This window comes from Pan troglodytes, chromosome 10 (genome assembly GCF_028858775.2).
Source record: "Pan troglodytes isolate AG18354 chromosome 10, NHGRI_mPanTro3-v2.0_pri, whole genome shotgun sequence".
NCBI classification, from domain to species: domain Eukaryota; kingdom Metazoa; phylum Chordata; class Mammalia; order Primates; family Hominidae; genus Pan; species Pan troglodytes.
In genome coordinates, this window is record NC_072408.2 from 22785771 (window position 1) to 22801941 (window position 16171).

General features: G+C 35.2%; 1 protein-coding gene across 4 annotated transcripts in view; it reads right to left on the reverse strand.

The window, feature by feature from the left end:
- Positions 1 to 16171, reverse strand: part of EPS8 (EGFR pathway substrate 8, signaling adaptor) — a 170816-nt gene that overhangs the window by 34416 nt on the left and 120229 nt on the right. For all 4 annotated transcript variants that reach the window (XM_528750.8, XM_054664109.2, XM_003313524.7 and 1 more), the window contains exons 5-12: positions 15119 to 15280; positions 14842 to 14991; positions 11886 to 11968; positions 11201 to 11337; positions 7484 to 7557; positions 6085 to 6211; positions 3968 to 4056; positions 3549 to 3623 (exon numbers count right to left, since the gene is read on the reverse strand). In XM_528750.8, the coding sequence (XP_528750.3) occupies positions 3549 to 3623; positions 3968 to 4056; positions 6085 to 6211; positions 7484 to 7557; positions 11201 to 11337; positions 11886 to 11968; positions 14842 to 14991; positions 15119 to 15280 (897 nt within the window). The remainder of the gene's footprint in view (positions 1 to 3548; positions 3624 to 3967; positions 4057 to 6084; positions 6212 to 7483; positions 7558 to 11200; positions 11338 to 11885; positions 11969 to 14841; positions 14992 to 15118; positions 15281 to 16171) is intronic.

Consider the following 16171-nt stretch of genomic DNA (forward strand, 5'->3'; position numbering starts at 1 on the left):
GCCTATGGGCTGCATATGACTATAGTTTCTCTGGAAGATACCAAAGGCTATGCAGAGAATTCTAGATCAGGTGATTTTACTACCCCTGTTTTGTTGTTGTTGTTTTAAATATGTGTTTCTCTACTGGCAAATCTATTATGCCAAACTTGAAAAATGCGGTTCCCGAAATAAATACTATCAAGAGAAACAATACTATCGAGAGTTAACAGTCTATGGCTGTGCCTATATACACATACAAAAAATAAAAGGATCCAGGAAGGAAGGCAAAACAGGAATGAGAACTGGTACTCTGAATCTATGGTACTTTTCCCCAGAATTATTTTTAGAAAATTCCCCTGATTTAATATGGATAATTTAATGACAGCAGAAACAAACAGGTGCAATTCTCTGATAAGCAAAATGAGGATAAGTAGATGTTCAAAAACTGCTCTAAATTTACTTCTTATGAGCTATTTTCTGGCTAAAAAAATGGTAGTTATCTCCTAGAGCAGAAACCAGAGTCCCTTTATAAAATCTTACCTTCTCAGAGATGTGGCACAAGAAGATAGGAGATTTTTTGAATGGCTCCAATCATCCAGGTGTTCTCAGCATGCTATGCTGTTCTAGGCCTCTGTGTATTTGTACATGCTGTTCCCAGTTCCCCAGAAGGCCATTCCCCCATTATTCAGAACTCTACTCAGGTCCCAACTCTTGTGAAAGCCTGTGTTAACCCCACAGTGTAACTCCGATGTACCACTCCCCACCCTGCGTCCTCTAAACAATTTATGCATATTAGTAACACATTACACTATTACACTGTAATTTATGCATATTAGTAACACCCTACACTATTACACTGTAATTTATGCATATTCGTAACACATTACACTATTACACTGTAATTTATGGCTTTTCAGTTTCCCCTCCTTGAGGAGTTGGACTAAGACTTATGTGACTTTCAACTGCAGATGATACAGTGGTACTGGAATGAATGAAAAAAGATGGCAGATAATGGAGGAAAGCTAACTCTTATTTGAGAACAAAATCTACCCTGCCTATCTAGCACAGTAATTTTTAACTTCCAACCTCGAACGCATTTCCAATAAATATGTAGCAATAAGAGGGAAAAGTAAAACTAAAGAAAATGAGTAGAGGAATATAAAAATACCTGATTTAACAGAAGGAAGAGGAAATAAAATGAAGGAAAGTATAAATGAAAGGTTAAGAGCCATGGTTCCCTCTCAAGAACGTGCGCAGGCACATGTGCTGTGGCTACGCTCGTGTGTACATGTCCATGCTGAGGGAAGAGGAGAGCAACTCGCAGGTGTAAAGCCACTACATCATGCTGGCCAGTAGCAGGCCCTGAATAGATGTTCCTCCCCATCTCCCTCGTCCAAGTAAAATGTCTGGGGCCCTGTAGGGAGAACATTAAATGGACCAGCAAAATATTATGATTGGAGAGACCATTAATAAGGTGTAATTTTTGAGAAAAGCAGAGATACTAAACATTGGCAAGTAAACCAATGTTTTCAGGTACATAACCTGATCACAAAGACCAATTTGTATATGTCAGGGAAACCAGCCTTGTTATGTTACAGCTCTATTCTGTGTAATGACTAGATATCTACATATGATCTCTGAAAGTGTGTGAAATAAATAAGAGGAGGCAGCAAAAACTTCTTTATAAATAATACTTCCAAATACTCTAAGATAGCATCAAAAATGTTAAAAACTAAGGAATACAAATTTTGTTAATGAACTAGTATCAGTTTCTTTGCATATGTATGTCCTTGATCTCCACCTAATTTTTTAAAAGCATTTATAGAGCAAGAATTATTCAGAAATAATTAGGCAAGTAGAAATCTGATGCTCCATATATAGTAACAACATATAGGAGCATTCATAAGTTATTGATGTACTCTTGGACTTTCATCTTCTAGTCCCTTATTGCTTAGCTTCTGACATTCATGTTGATAACATTACTTACTTTCCTATGTTTGTAAAGCAATACTCATTTCATATTCTAATTCAGGTCTTGTCTACTTATCCCTGGGGAAAGAAGGATGAGATTTATCCTCCCTTACTGCCTCTTGTCAATCTTACTTGCTGGTTCTTCCCATTCTCCTAACATCGAATGCCCAGGGCTCAAGCAGTCCTTGGCCTGATTTCTCCGTTGAACTCCAAATTCATATACTCAATGATCAATTCAAATTTCCCCATCTGGATACAACTCAATTTTGATATGTTTAAAACTGAATTTTTCACCAACCTCCAAAAACCTGCTCTACCCAGTCTTCCCCATCTTAGTTAATCATCACTCCATCCTGTTAGTCTTAGGCCAAAAATCTGGGAGCGATCCTTGGCTCTTGCACAGTATATCCAATCTAGCAGCAAATTTATAACCAGATCAGACTTCTCATCACCTCCAATGCTACCAGGTCCAAGCACCATAATCCCCCATCTGGATTATTTTAATAATGACCCTAGCTTCTTCTTCCCCAAAATTTCTAAACATTATAGCCAGGGCAATCCTTTTCTGCTGAAAACTCTTCAGTTGTCAAAGGTCTCCCAATCCCCTATAAAGACCAACAAGATGTGTCTTCCTGTTACCCTGCTGATATCATCTCTTTCTAATCTTTTCTTCATTCTTTTGAAGTCACAGCTCTACTTATTCCAAGAACATGCTTTGCATGTTATCACCTCAGAACATTTATACGTTAACTATTCTTCGTCTGGAATTCTCTTCTTTCAGGGATCCACATGACCCATTCCTTACTTCCTTTACTCCAATGACATCTTCTCAGTGAGGCTTCCTTTAACCAACCCTACTCAAAAAGTGCAACACTCCATTTCCCACACACATACACACATGCGTGCATCCCCCTGGGGAACTCCCAGTTTTCCTTCACTCCTCTATTTTTCTGCATAGCACGTGATTTTTAGACTACTGTATTATGCAGACATTTATTTAGGTTATTGGCTACCCCGCTATGTTACAATATAAGTTCTAAGAAGGTAAGAATTTTTGTCTGTTTTGTTCCTGATGGGCTACTATAAAGCCAAGCACATAGAAGGCTCTCAATTTGTATTTGTAGAACCAGTGCATAAATGAATAAACAAGTCAGAGACAGTTCAAGAGATGAAGGAACACCTCGATAAAAAGAACATGGGTCTCTGAATGACTTCATGGAGCAAACCATCCATCAAGAACTAGACTTCTCATGATTATTTTGTGAGAATGAGAAAAACATCTACGTTATTCAAGGCACTGGATATTATATACTAGTATACATTGAAATACTGGTATCCAATAAATCTTTATTTCTTTTCATATCCCTAGCACTGTCAGAGATACCAGTTTCCTCAACTATAAAATAAGGTGCTTAAACTAGATGATTTACAGGGTTCTTTTAAATTCTCAAATTTTACATTCTTGATGTTTACACAAATGGCAAAAAAATAGTACCCACGCAAGGTAATGAAGAAAAGCAGTCTAGATAATCCAGACAGACACTTGGGGTTAAAAAATATACTCAGAACGATTCTTTCTTAAACTAATAAAATCTCACCATATTTAATGGAGTAAACAAAAAGTGAACCAAATCTGCAGCACTAGGATTCTGAATATGAGACTTCAGTTTGGCCTGCAACATGAAGAAAACAGAAAACAGATTACTATCAAGCAAAGACAGACACTCAGAAAGGTCCAACATAGACACAGAGGGGATGGTCTTTACCACCAGTTTCAGTTTTAATATATTCTTTAGCATGGATAGAGTGAGAATAGAAGTCATTGTTTTTCAATCAAGTCTCTTAGATATATATGTTTTAAAATTTGCTGTTTTAACTGAAGGCAAATCAAAACATACACACCCCCACAAAATCTATAAAAACAATTTTATTTCTTAATTTAATCAGAAACATCCTGACTAGATTTTCACCTTTTCCATTTATTTCTTCTAATTCTATATACATAAATTTCACTTACCAGAAGGTTAAATCCATGTTTAAACTTTTGGAAACAGTCAAGAAATTCATCAGGAGGTGGAGGTTTTGCCCGCAGCGTTAAAACACCCTCTAATGAAATAAGCGAGAGGAGAGGATCAGAGCAAAATCCAAGGAAATTTATTAAATGGAAAAACAAAAACCACATTTATGTCTGTAAAGTTTGAAGATCTCATCAGACATGCTACCTAGTTACCGTGCTACATCTCATAGTCTGACTGTAACAAACTGAGAAGATACAAATTTCAAAATGGATTGCTCTATCCTTAGGCACTACAAATTACTCATTTAATTCCATAAACATACATTGTAGCCTTTCTCTATGGCAGACATTGTGCAAGTGAGTAAGTGACAAGCCCTGCTCTAAGGGCCTTAAAAGCTAATAAAATACATGAATCAGATAAATAACAAGAGAAGTACCAATCGTTATGAGAAGAGACTTACCTGGTTGGGAGATAAGGAAATGGATACTTAAAAGGTATTAGATGGAGAAAGTAGCTTATAAGATGGGATTTGAAAAAGTTTGGTCCAGGGTGATGTGGTGGGAAAAACATCATGGTTGGATAAAAACAGCATAAGCAAAAACAAGGAAAGGGGGAATTGCATGTATACAAAACAACAAACAAAAGCAGAGAAACATGAGAATGGAAGGGTAGATCAAGGTTAGATTGTGGATAACCTTGATTTCCAGGGCGAACAGTTGTACTTAAATCAATAGAACATGGAACTAGCGTGCTTTACAGCAGAAGAATGAAGTGACTGAGAGCTTTAAGAAGATTGTTCTCACAGCATGAAAAAGTAGAGGCTTAAAGACTGCTTCGAAAGCAGGGTTAAAAAAATGATAGTAGCTTGAACTAGATATGAAAATGAAAAGGGAAAAAACTGGATACAGGAGATGTTGAGAAAATAAAATTGATGTTGGCTATAAGCTAGAGAATGAAGTCACAGAAGAATCTGTGGTTTTGAATCTGGGTGATCAAGAGGACAGTATACCTTTCATAGAGAATTTCAAAAGGAATAAGTGGTTAAAGATACCAGGAAGCAATAGTACTTAATTTCAGAATATGTGGAGAGGAAGCACATCCATGTATTCACATGCAGAAGATAAAGCCAAAGGTCATATGCTTATTATACAAATATGTGCTAGAGAAAGATTTGGAAGTTATCTGTAATGAAAGGGATATTTATTTACTATTTTATATCTTTCAATCTCTACCATTTTGTCAGAGGAAGTATAAACATTACTTCCATAATTTTAATTTTATATAGCTGAGGCCATTTTAAATAGCTGAAGTGCAGCATACTTCAAAATTGTCTGTATGTGACTTTGTATGTGACCTGAATGTACCGTTTTAAGTTTTGTGATAAAAAATTCAAATCTGTTGAAACTTTTAAATATTTTAGTAAGTCAACCCTTTTATTTAACAAATAATATGGTTCTAGTTTACAACAGAATAAATCCAACTACAAGAATAGAGCTATGTCTTTCTTTAACAGATACTTAATTTTACAATAACTAATGAAAACTACAGATAGATGGTCACTGCCTGAATCTCAGTCTCTGTGATTTAGGTAAAACATTCCAGGATCTTTCTTCACTATAGCTGACTTATAACCAAAATGGACTCTTCCCTGAGTTCATCTTACTCTTTGCCTAAATCTCAAGTGCTACCCCAAAACTAGAAGAGGAACCCTAGTCCACAGTCAATGAAGTTTTGCTAAGCAGTTCATGAGGGTCAAAACTCTTCTAGTACCAGAGTTCTTTTTTTTTTTTTTTTTGACATGGAGTTTCCAGGCTGGAGTGCAATGGTGTGATCTTAGCTCGCTGCAACCTCCGCCTGCTAGGTTCAAGCAATTCTCCTGTCTCAGCCTCCCAAGTAGCTGGGATTACAGGCACATGCCACCATGCCCGGCTAATTTTTGTATTTTTAGTAGAGACGGGGTTTCATCACATTGGTCAGGCTAGTCTCGAACTCCTGACCTTAGATGATACACCCGCCTCGGCCTCCCAAAGTGCTGGGATTACAGATGTGAGCCACTGCGCCCAGCCAGTACCGGAGATCTAACCAGGCATTAGAAGATTAAGAAAATCCAACTTACCTCCTGGTCCTTTCCTTTTACCTTTCTTGTTTTTCTTCCTTTTAGAAAGCTCAGAAAATGCTTCTGCTGCTTTTTGGAGTTTTGTGATAAAAAATTCAATGTCATCCAAAATGTGGTTTAAGATTTGCTGAAATTAGAAATTATAGAATAAAATATAAAACAAAACTATTTTTACCTTAGCTGTACTCTGTTAGTAAATAATAGAAAGGTTTTTTTAGAAAAAGAAACAGCCCACATGCCAATTTCAAGTTTATTACTAATTACAAGAATCAAACTAAATATACCTATAGCCATATTCTGACATTTACATTTTTCTTTAGCTTACTTTTGCTCTATTTTCAATGTCATCAAGGAAGCATTCACAATATCTGCTCAGATTATTATTTTCAATTACTCTAATTTTCTCAGTGTTCTCCCACACAGTTAGGAGGAAAATTCTAAAATAGGTTTTGTTAGAAGAGCACTGACATTTTTGCTTTACTGATAAATGTCCCAATAAAGCACTGACAATATTACTTCATGGAATTAAAGGTATACAGATTGTTGTGATAACCTAATAGCTAGTCTAGGATACTAAGCATTAATAAGAGTTTCCACGTGACAAAATAGAATAATGCACCATGCTTTCAGAGATCACTGGAATGAATTTGATTATCTTATATACTATAGTCTTAGTTGCCTTTCTCCAGTATGTGTGAAACTTGACATTCTTCTAATTTAAGACTACAAATTGGGGTTAAACTTTTAAGTATAACATGTAATAGTGTGCTGTAAAAATTGAATTAGAAATTTCAAATTCCTTTCAGTATTTGTTTCTCAATAAGCTGGTAACATGTATATAGTATAAAAAGTAATGTATTAACATCATATTCTAGATCTCATTTAAAGAATGAAAATGCTATAATAAAGCATTTACAGCATTCTCATTCTGTAAATCACTATAAAGAAAACAAATGTAGCATTATCTTTTATAAAAGCTTTATGATTTACAAATCTATCCTTTAAAAATGCCACTTAACTTTTATCTCTTAGGTATTCTAAAATACATCGTTAATAAATGCCAAGAAGACATATTAAAAAGATATTTCAATTATGAATTACAAACGATAATAAAATAAAAATTGTACCATTCCTGAAATCTAATAATTCAGCCTAAGTTCCAATGTAAACTAGTTAATAAGCTGATTCTTCTATCATAGCCCAAGTCTACTAACTAAATATTGGCATAAAGGCAAAAACGGTTAACGAAAAAATAATTCAAAGGGCATAGCCATCACAGGTAACAGAAAACATAGTTTCCATAAAATATCTTTATTTAAATCAGCTTCATTTTCTTATGAAGTTTTCTTTTTCCTCTTAAAAGAAAAGCCAGTGATCTAAAGGCGACTCCTGTACTTACCACATCTCTGTCAATGCGGGCTGCCATCATCTCAGGTGTTTCTTCCTGCTCATGATACTGCCTTGGTTTCTCAACTATAGAAAGGACAATCATAAGTCTTTCAATCTTTTACTCCCACAATACCAATACAGACAATTAAAACATAAAAATTAGTTTAAAAGGAGGACCATTTGCCAAAGGGAACACCTCCACTGGATACACAAGTCAAAACTGTGCTCATCAGCCATGAAATGCATCCTTGTCAATACTAACAGGAGCAGTTGAGCAGAGCTTAAGTATTAGTCCTCTCAACTTTATGATGTTTATTTACCTTGTAATATCACCCCTATTCTCTCTCTTCCCTGAGTCAGCTACCTGTAGAACCAACCTTAACTTAGCACCCTTTAATTCCTACACAAGCCAGAAATATAAACCAGCAGTCAAGCTTTTACTTCTCAAAAGCTGGTCAACTAAGTTCTAATGCAACAGAGCTATAATTTTTATACATTCCAACACTGTGACTACAATAAAGCTATCGGAGTTCTGACAGCAGAGTGCTTCTTAAAATTCTAGTGTAATTAAGCTTAAAACCCACAATGTTGGGCTCATTAATTTTAAGCTACATGCTTTAAAAGCAGACAGAAATTTTCACGTTAAAAAATAAATGTCTTAAGACCATTCAGGGTATTAAGGTTGCTCAGTTGGCTACAGCATGATGTTAATCATGAAGTTATTATCATGAACTCCTTCCTGGTATGAGTCAGTTAATACTACCTCTAAACACAGAGAGTTGTTACAGATATCTCATGGTAGAATAAATTTCAAAATATATGGATGGAACAACAGAAACATAACACCACAAATGGAAATACAACTCATGATACATCATCGTGACTCATGATGTTCAATACAGAGAACAGCAAAAAAAATATTGGACACTTTGTATTGCTATTCTTCCTTTACACTAACTTTACCTGTAACTGGAACACTTGCCAACAAAAAAAAAAGAAAGAAAGAAAGAAGAAATCATCGTGTCTTATGAAACTTAATTAGCGGCTATTAACTACTTTAAGATAATTAAAATTTCTATCTATGAAATCTTGCCAGTTAGCTACTATTTTACACATAGATAGCTGCTACCTTGGTTGTAGTGGACTACCACAGAAAGTACTAAGTTGAGGTTGAAATAGCTATTAGGAACTCTACAGAGGACCCAAAAAATATCATTTGGAGGGCACAGTGAGGGGGAGATATGGTATTTCTTGGGCTCTGTCAGGTCTGAAACACGACTAGGAACCCTAGTGCCACTGGCGCTATTCCACAGAGATCACCTTTGGAAGTCAGGGGTAGATATACCTCAGGGATTCAACGGAGGAGCAGTTCAGCCTGAGTCAGCTGGAGCATCCAGAGGAACCAAAAAGATATTCCTCCTGAGGGGCTTTCCAACTAAAAACTGGACTGGACCCAGGCCAAACCTGATATAATAAGTCTTCTGTTTAGGCTAGTGGTAAATTAGAAGTTCTGAAAGCCTTATCTCACTTAAACAGATGACATTGCAGAAAATATTTCAGATAAAATTTAATGAAAGCTCAGAAACCCCTAGGGATAAATTCTGTCTTTGTTATAAATTATATTAGGTTCAGCAGGGCATGGTGGCTCACGCCTGTAATTCCAGCACTTTCAGAGGCTGAGGCGGGAGGATCACGAGGTCAGGAGATCAAGACAATCCTGGCTAACACGGTGAAACTCCATCTCTACTAAAAATACAAAATTAGCCAGGTATGGTGGCACACGCCTGTAATCCCAGCTACTTGGGAGGCTGAGGCAGGAGAATCGCTTGAACCAGGAGACAAAGGTTGCAGTAAGCTGAGATCGCACCACTGCACTCCAGCCTGGGTGACAGAGCAACACTCCATCTCAAAAAAAAAAAAAAATATATATATATACACACACACACACACACACACACACACATATATATATGGTTCAACATATAATATACATAATATATATTATATATATTAGGTTCAACATATATTTTTACAGGTTTGTTCAGAATGTCTGTAAACTTGTCTTATCCTTCCTCTACTTCAGACCCTCTTCATCGAAACAGTAACAACAAAAACACCATAAGTACACAAAAAGTATAGAATACAATAAATTACTGTCTTTTAAACACATTTTAAATACAAAGCAGATCAATACAAATTTACATAATTTATGAAAACGGAAACTGTTATAAAATTAAACTACATATCTCTGTTAATTTTTTTTAAAATAAATGCATCAAATAATTCTTTTTTTCATATCTTTGGTAGCTCGGCTTACATTTCAACCTCTGAAAAAACCTTTAAGAATACAAGAAACCTAAACAAAATAGAAAACAATTCAGAAAGAAAATGAACTCAATTTGGCAAAATGAAAACCACGAATTATGCTTACTATTTTGTAGTAGGTACTACCATAAACATTATTTACTTTCAGATTCAGAGCAACCCATGAATTATTATCCCCATTTCAGAGATGAGGCCGAAGTACAGAGAGATAACTTCCCAAGACCACACAGGTAGACAGATCAGGTCTTGCTTCAGAATCCAACTTTTACTCTGCACATCCAAAGTAGAGTCCGAGGTGACTCATTTTTGGAAATGAGTTATATCGTTTAACTATAGTGCCAGATACCCTGTGTGAATAATACTTTACTGGATAAAGAATAAGAAGTTAAGAAGTTCCACTGGAGTAGCGGCAAAAGAATGAGGCTCTAGAGTTCATCAGATTGGAGCCTGCTGAATCACAATTTATTCGTCCTTAAAATGAGGACACTAGACCAAACATATTTTAAGGCATTTTTTTAGTTATAAACATTTCAGATTCTAGTAAAATATTCTAACATATAAAAAGTAACACTAAGTTCTATGTTATAATTGTTTTTAAACAGAATGCCAAGGTGAAATGATGCCACGCTCATAGGGCCCACTTGACAAGTACAGTCGTATGATGGATACCTTTTACCCTTCTCCACTGCCAGCAGCCAACCACTGTCCTGACAACCTTTCCATGAATATGACAAACTTGTCCAAAAAGGGACTCTAGTTAGATAATAAAAAATGGAAAGAATGTTAAGTGCAATCTTTAAGAAAAACCTGTATATATTTTGTTGCCATCTTTTTGTCAATCAAGTAAAACTTCCTCTTAGCATTAAAAAAATAAAAAGACTCTAACCCTAATACCATATTTATTAAATGGTGGGTCTAAACTCTTACAGATAATAATCTTAACAAAATTCAAGGCTTAACTTTATTTTATCTAAGATTTGATTTTTTTTTTTTTTTGAAATGGAGTTTTGGTCTTGTTGTCCAGGCTGGAGTGTAATGGCGTGATCTCAGCTTACTGCAACCTCCGCCTCTCGGTTCAAGTGATTCTCCTGTCTCAACCATCCCAGTAGCTAGGATTATAGGCGCATGCCACCACACCCACCTGATTTTTGTATTTTTAATAGGACGGGGTTTCATCATATTGGTCACGCTGGTCTCAAACTCCTGACCTCAGGTGATCCGCCCGCCTCGGCCTCCCAAAGCACTGGGATTACAGGCATGAGCCACTGCGCCCGGCCAGAGTTGATTTTTTAAAAACTAACCTCAAGCTTCAGTTCTGAAATCAGCATCAGAATTTGAAAGCAAGAACTATGTCCCAACCCAAAGTAAGTGTTCAATAAGTATTAATTCTAGGAAGACTCACAGTCCCCTTGGTCGGCTGCCCATGCAGACCAGGCTGCCACTCGACTTCTAACATCCACCTGGGTGACGGTCCCAGGGGGCGCAGGGGCAGGAGCTCTGGGTGGAGGCGGTATACTAGGGTCTGCGTTGGAAATCATCCTTAAAAAGATGAAAACAAATAGAATTTTTACCATCTCTATTTCTATAACATATCAATTAACTCAACTTGTGGTACTAGGTATTAAAATTCAAAAAGAACTATGTCAAGGGACAATAAGGATTTCCTAAGCATTACACATTGTGCATATTTATGAATGCATATGAAATAAAAAAATTAATAGTCAGCTGAAAACTAGGTTGATTTTCTTTCTGAGTCTCATGTGATTTGAAAGGGCCATGGAACAATTACAATCCTACTGTCTAGCTTGTATTTCCCTAGGATACCTTCTCTTAAAATGCCACCCATCTTTCATGACTCTGTGACTTCCAACACAAGTGAAGCCATATCAGAGAAAGACCAAAAATACGGAGAGAAGAGGAGTAAACACACTGACAAACTTGGGAGAACAAATGTGTTGAGACTACAGGTTATGATCTATACAATACAATAATATACTTCCATAGAAAATAATTTTTCTAACTCTTTGGGGGAAAAAAGCCTTAGAAACAAATCAATTCCACTCCTTGATTTCTTTCAATGCTTTTACCTCAGGGCATCGGGCCGCCTCTTCTGTTTCCCTCCTTTACTGTCACTGATTGCACTTTCAATATCTTCACTAATTAGGTTTGCCTGCAAAGAGACACAAGTTACCTGAAAGTTTATGGATTTTTCTGAGTCTTTATATGTAGTTTAAAACAGAAAAAGGGATTGTTCCTTGTCTGAATCAGTAAGTATCTTGATGTAAAAAGTCTTTTTATAAAAATCTTGCAAAACATGACTCTTGTGGTTTTTATAATGGTGAACTATATAATGATAAGATTTTAAAAACTGAAGAAATTTTTAATGATTATCTTAAAGGGAAACTATCCTTGAATAAAGGCAATGATAGAAAGGATATGCACACGCTAAAAATGAAACTGAGTAAAAATCTCTAATTGGGTAGAAATTAAGGGGTTAGAGGCTCCCACACATAGAACAGAGTTCCTTCCCTTTCTCATCCTCAAGATCCACTGGACACCCATTAACCCAGCAAAACAAATCTTTGAGTTTAAGGCAAATCTACTACACCCATAAGATAAACTCCAACGCTAGGTTTTACCCCTTTGGGTAACCACTTTATTTTGTCACTTCAGGTAAAAGTTAACTTTCTGCAAACAATTAACTTTTCCACTACTTTTCCAGAACATTCAGTTAGATTTTTCTTGGGGATCAACGTGAGATTAGCAGATACGAAGTTTTTGTTTGGTTGCAAAGTTTGTTTAGAGCCAGTGATCATTACTCTATATTAGAATGTTGATGAGATGCACCATCTATGTTTGTGCCTCCCTGTTCTCTGTAATGTTTTCTCAAATATGTATGTTGTATTTCTTTTACAGTAAGCATCGATAATCATAAAACTTTAGAAATGATGGGATATTTAAAAGAGCATCTCATCAGTTCCTTCTAATTAATAAAACTGAGGAGTACTTGTATGAAAGGGCCTGGCCAAGGTCACATTGCTAGTTAAATGAGAGGCCAATGCATCCCAGTCCAGTGTGACTTCCTAAGAGCACTTAGTTTCAATAAGACATTACAAATATCATGTCAAAGGCTTTCTGTTACATAGGATACTAAAACTGAAGATGAAAAGATATTTAATTAAAAATAATTATTTAAAAAAACCCAAAATGAAAACTGAAGATGCCTAGGAATCTTCAACTTCTTATACTGGGGCTATTATATTTCTAAGAAAAATTTTACTGCAAAGGTGGGCAGGAGCATTGCATGAAGTCCTATAATAAAGAAACTTTAAAAATCAAAAGCAATATTGCACAATGAGCCATATAAAAGAAACTGCGTTTTTCATTGCCTCTATATTTTTAACCAGCCAAGCGAAAAATGTCTCATATGCAGAGTATGAAACTAATGAGTAAATGCATACAGTGCTTCGTGGTATGTGAGCTTTTGGGGTTAGGACAAAACTATATTCAGTAAATACATTTTGAATCCATTATCATTACCATTTCATATCAAGTAAAGCAAGCCATTTGTTCCCAAACCTAAGATCCAGAAACTTTTCACAGCATAGTAACTTTTAGCTCCCGGGGGGGGGGGGGGGGGGGGCTTTTTAGAACACAGATACAAACATCAAATTTGAAATGTTTTTCAACTTAGGCCTCTGGTTTATAAAAATGTTTGAATTAAATTTCACTATATTTTTAAAGCAAAATATTCCCTTTAATATTTATTGATTGAATATATCTAACCTTACAAAAATTATAATATACTATGACTTTCAAAAGGCACTATACAAAAATCTGATGAATATCACTTACACAAATTACCTAAATGCCAGTTCTTTTAGAAGGTTTTTAGAAAGTCATCCATGACGTAAATTGAAATTAGAAGAAAATTATAAAATACAGTTTACAGTCAATCTTACTTTATCTATCATCTTTAAATGTCAAAAAACACAGAAAAGATCAAGTAACTGTGCTAATCTCCTAGAATTTCTTTATAAAATAAAATTACATGGATATTTTATAATATATCATCAAAATGTTAAATCACTGCTTTGGTAAAGTACCAATTAACACAAAATGATTTCTCTTTTAAAGAAAACAACTGAGGAAATAAACACATTCAAGGTTGAAGATAACTTCTAAGGTCCAATAAAGCATCACAAATTATAATCATTTGAAATTACACTGTACTTTGAAATAGAAACTTTCAGGATATAGCCTGTTATTACTGGCTCAACTATTTTCACATATCATCTGGGAATTACAAATCCTGAGCAATGAATCAAGTCACATAATTAAATGGTGAACTTTAAATCAATATCGTGGGAAATGTCTAAGTACTTCATTGCAGTAATCCATGCTATGTCATTAGTGCAGAATAAATTCGAATTACATGATTATTTACTGTCCACAAAGCATGATTTCTGAACAATCAATTTTTAATTATAAGTTTAAGGCATTTGATGTGAATTTAATATATTATCTACACTTTAAAAAAATAAACAGAATGCATCTTATTTTTAAGAGACACAATCTCACTCTGTTGCCCAGGCTGGAGTGCAGAGGGGTGATTATAGCTCACTGTAATCTCCAACTCCTGGCTCAAGAGATCTTCCTCCCTCAGCCAACTGAGTAGCTGAGACTATAAGTGTGTACAACCACATCTAGCTAATTTTTAAAACCTTTTTAGTAGAGACTGGGTCTTGCCATGTTGTCCAGGCTGGGCCCAAACCCCTGGCCTCAAGCCATCTTACAGCCTTGGCCTCCCAAAGCACTGGGATTACAAGTGTGAACTACTGATTTTATTAACATCACCCTAATTTCTTTATTTACTTGCCATGGAAATCCTAGAGAAGATACTAAGGTATTTGTTTTCCTTACGAGATGCTCAGAAACTAAAAATCTAGTACCTAATATGCCGATATATTATCAAAATAGGTAATTCAAAAGCTCCCAGACAATCTGCTTAAAGAAGAAACAAAAATTTCACCATTCTTTTACCTTAACCTCATCACACTGGAAAAGATGAAGATCTGGCTTGTTCTGGGTTGGCTCTTTGCACACCAGGGCAAGAACTGAATCATAGCTGCATGAATGCATCACAGCTTGGCAGTGCTGGATTGTGTTTAAAGGAAAATTCTCCAGTTCATTCTATAAATAAAGTGAACATTTTATTTTGTCAAACTTCCATCCATTTTCAAACAATCTGAAATGATTGTAAACATTAATATTTGTGGAGTTTCTTGAAAATAAAATAGTATAAATTTTACACACTTGCCTTTGATTCTAAATCAATCAGGCTCACAGCTCTGTCATCCACTTGAAGAATCATATCTTGAGTCCACACTTTGCCCTTGGCATCAAGCAATTTCAATTTCCTTATTCCATCATCAACAGTGATCATAGCATCTTTCCGATCCAGGACAAAGGTAGTCAAGTGCTTACGATTGGCAAAAAGGAAAAAGATTTATAACACATACAAACACATACAACCTCTTAGTATACATTTTCCAAAAGAAAATCAAATAACCTGAGGTCAGCTAGCAGAGAACAACAAACACAAAGTACTCTTAAAACTTCATGACTATTTTAATGAGAGAATAAAGCCAACCAAGGTTTTTTTTGAATAGAAGAAACAGTGTTTTGACTCATAAGATACCTAAATCTGTTTCATACTGAGCCATGTTGAACTACATAAACATGATATTAAAACAAATTCTTAACAGCTTAAATAATATTCTCGTAAAATAAACTTTCCCCTATTTGACACTCTATTATGGTTATTTAAATGCTGAACATAGCAGCATTTACACAGCAGGCTATCTGTATGGGAGCTTCAAAACTATGGACACTGATTGTAGCAACAGCACAATTCTAGTCTATAGGAACTGTCAAACTATTCAATCCACTAAAACCACTTACTGAAACAAAACTGTTTAAATTTGATTAAGCATGCTTGACATAGGTAGAAAACTGAAAATAAGAGCAATTTAAAAATTACTTCCCTGCTTAAATATTTTCTATTATAAGCACAGGTCAACTAGATAAATTCCAATCAAGAGCAAATATCGTAAAAGAGGGCAAAAACTAAAAAAGAACCATTATTTAACTAGAACTGGTAATAACTTTAGTTAAACTAAAAACTAAATTGCTCACTGAAACTAGCAAAGGCTTAATTTCAAGAAGATTCTATAGTACAAAGTAAAAGCCATTATCCTATTTTAAGTGAAATAAGACTGGCAAGGATACATGGGTAGTAGATATGATTTTAAATCATTCTTTATGAAAATAGACCACAGACTAACAAGATACTTTATATGTAATATCTGTT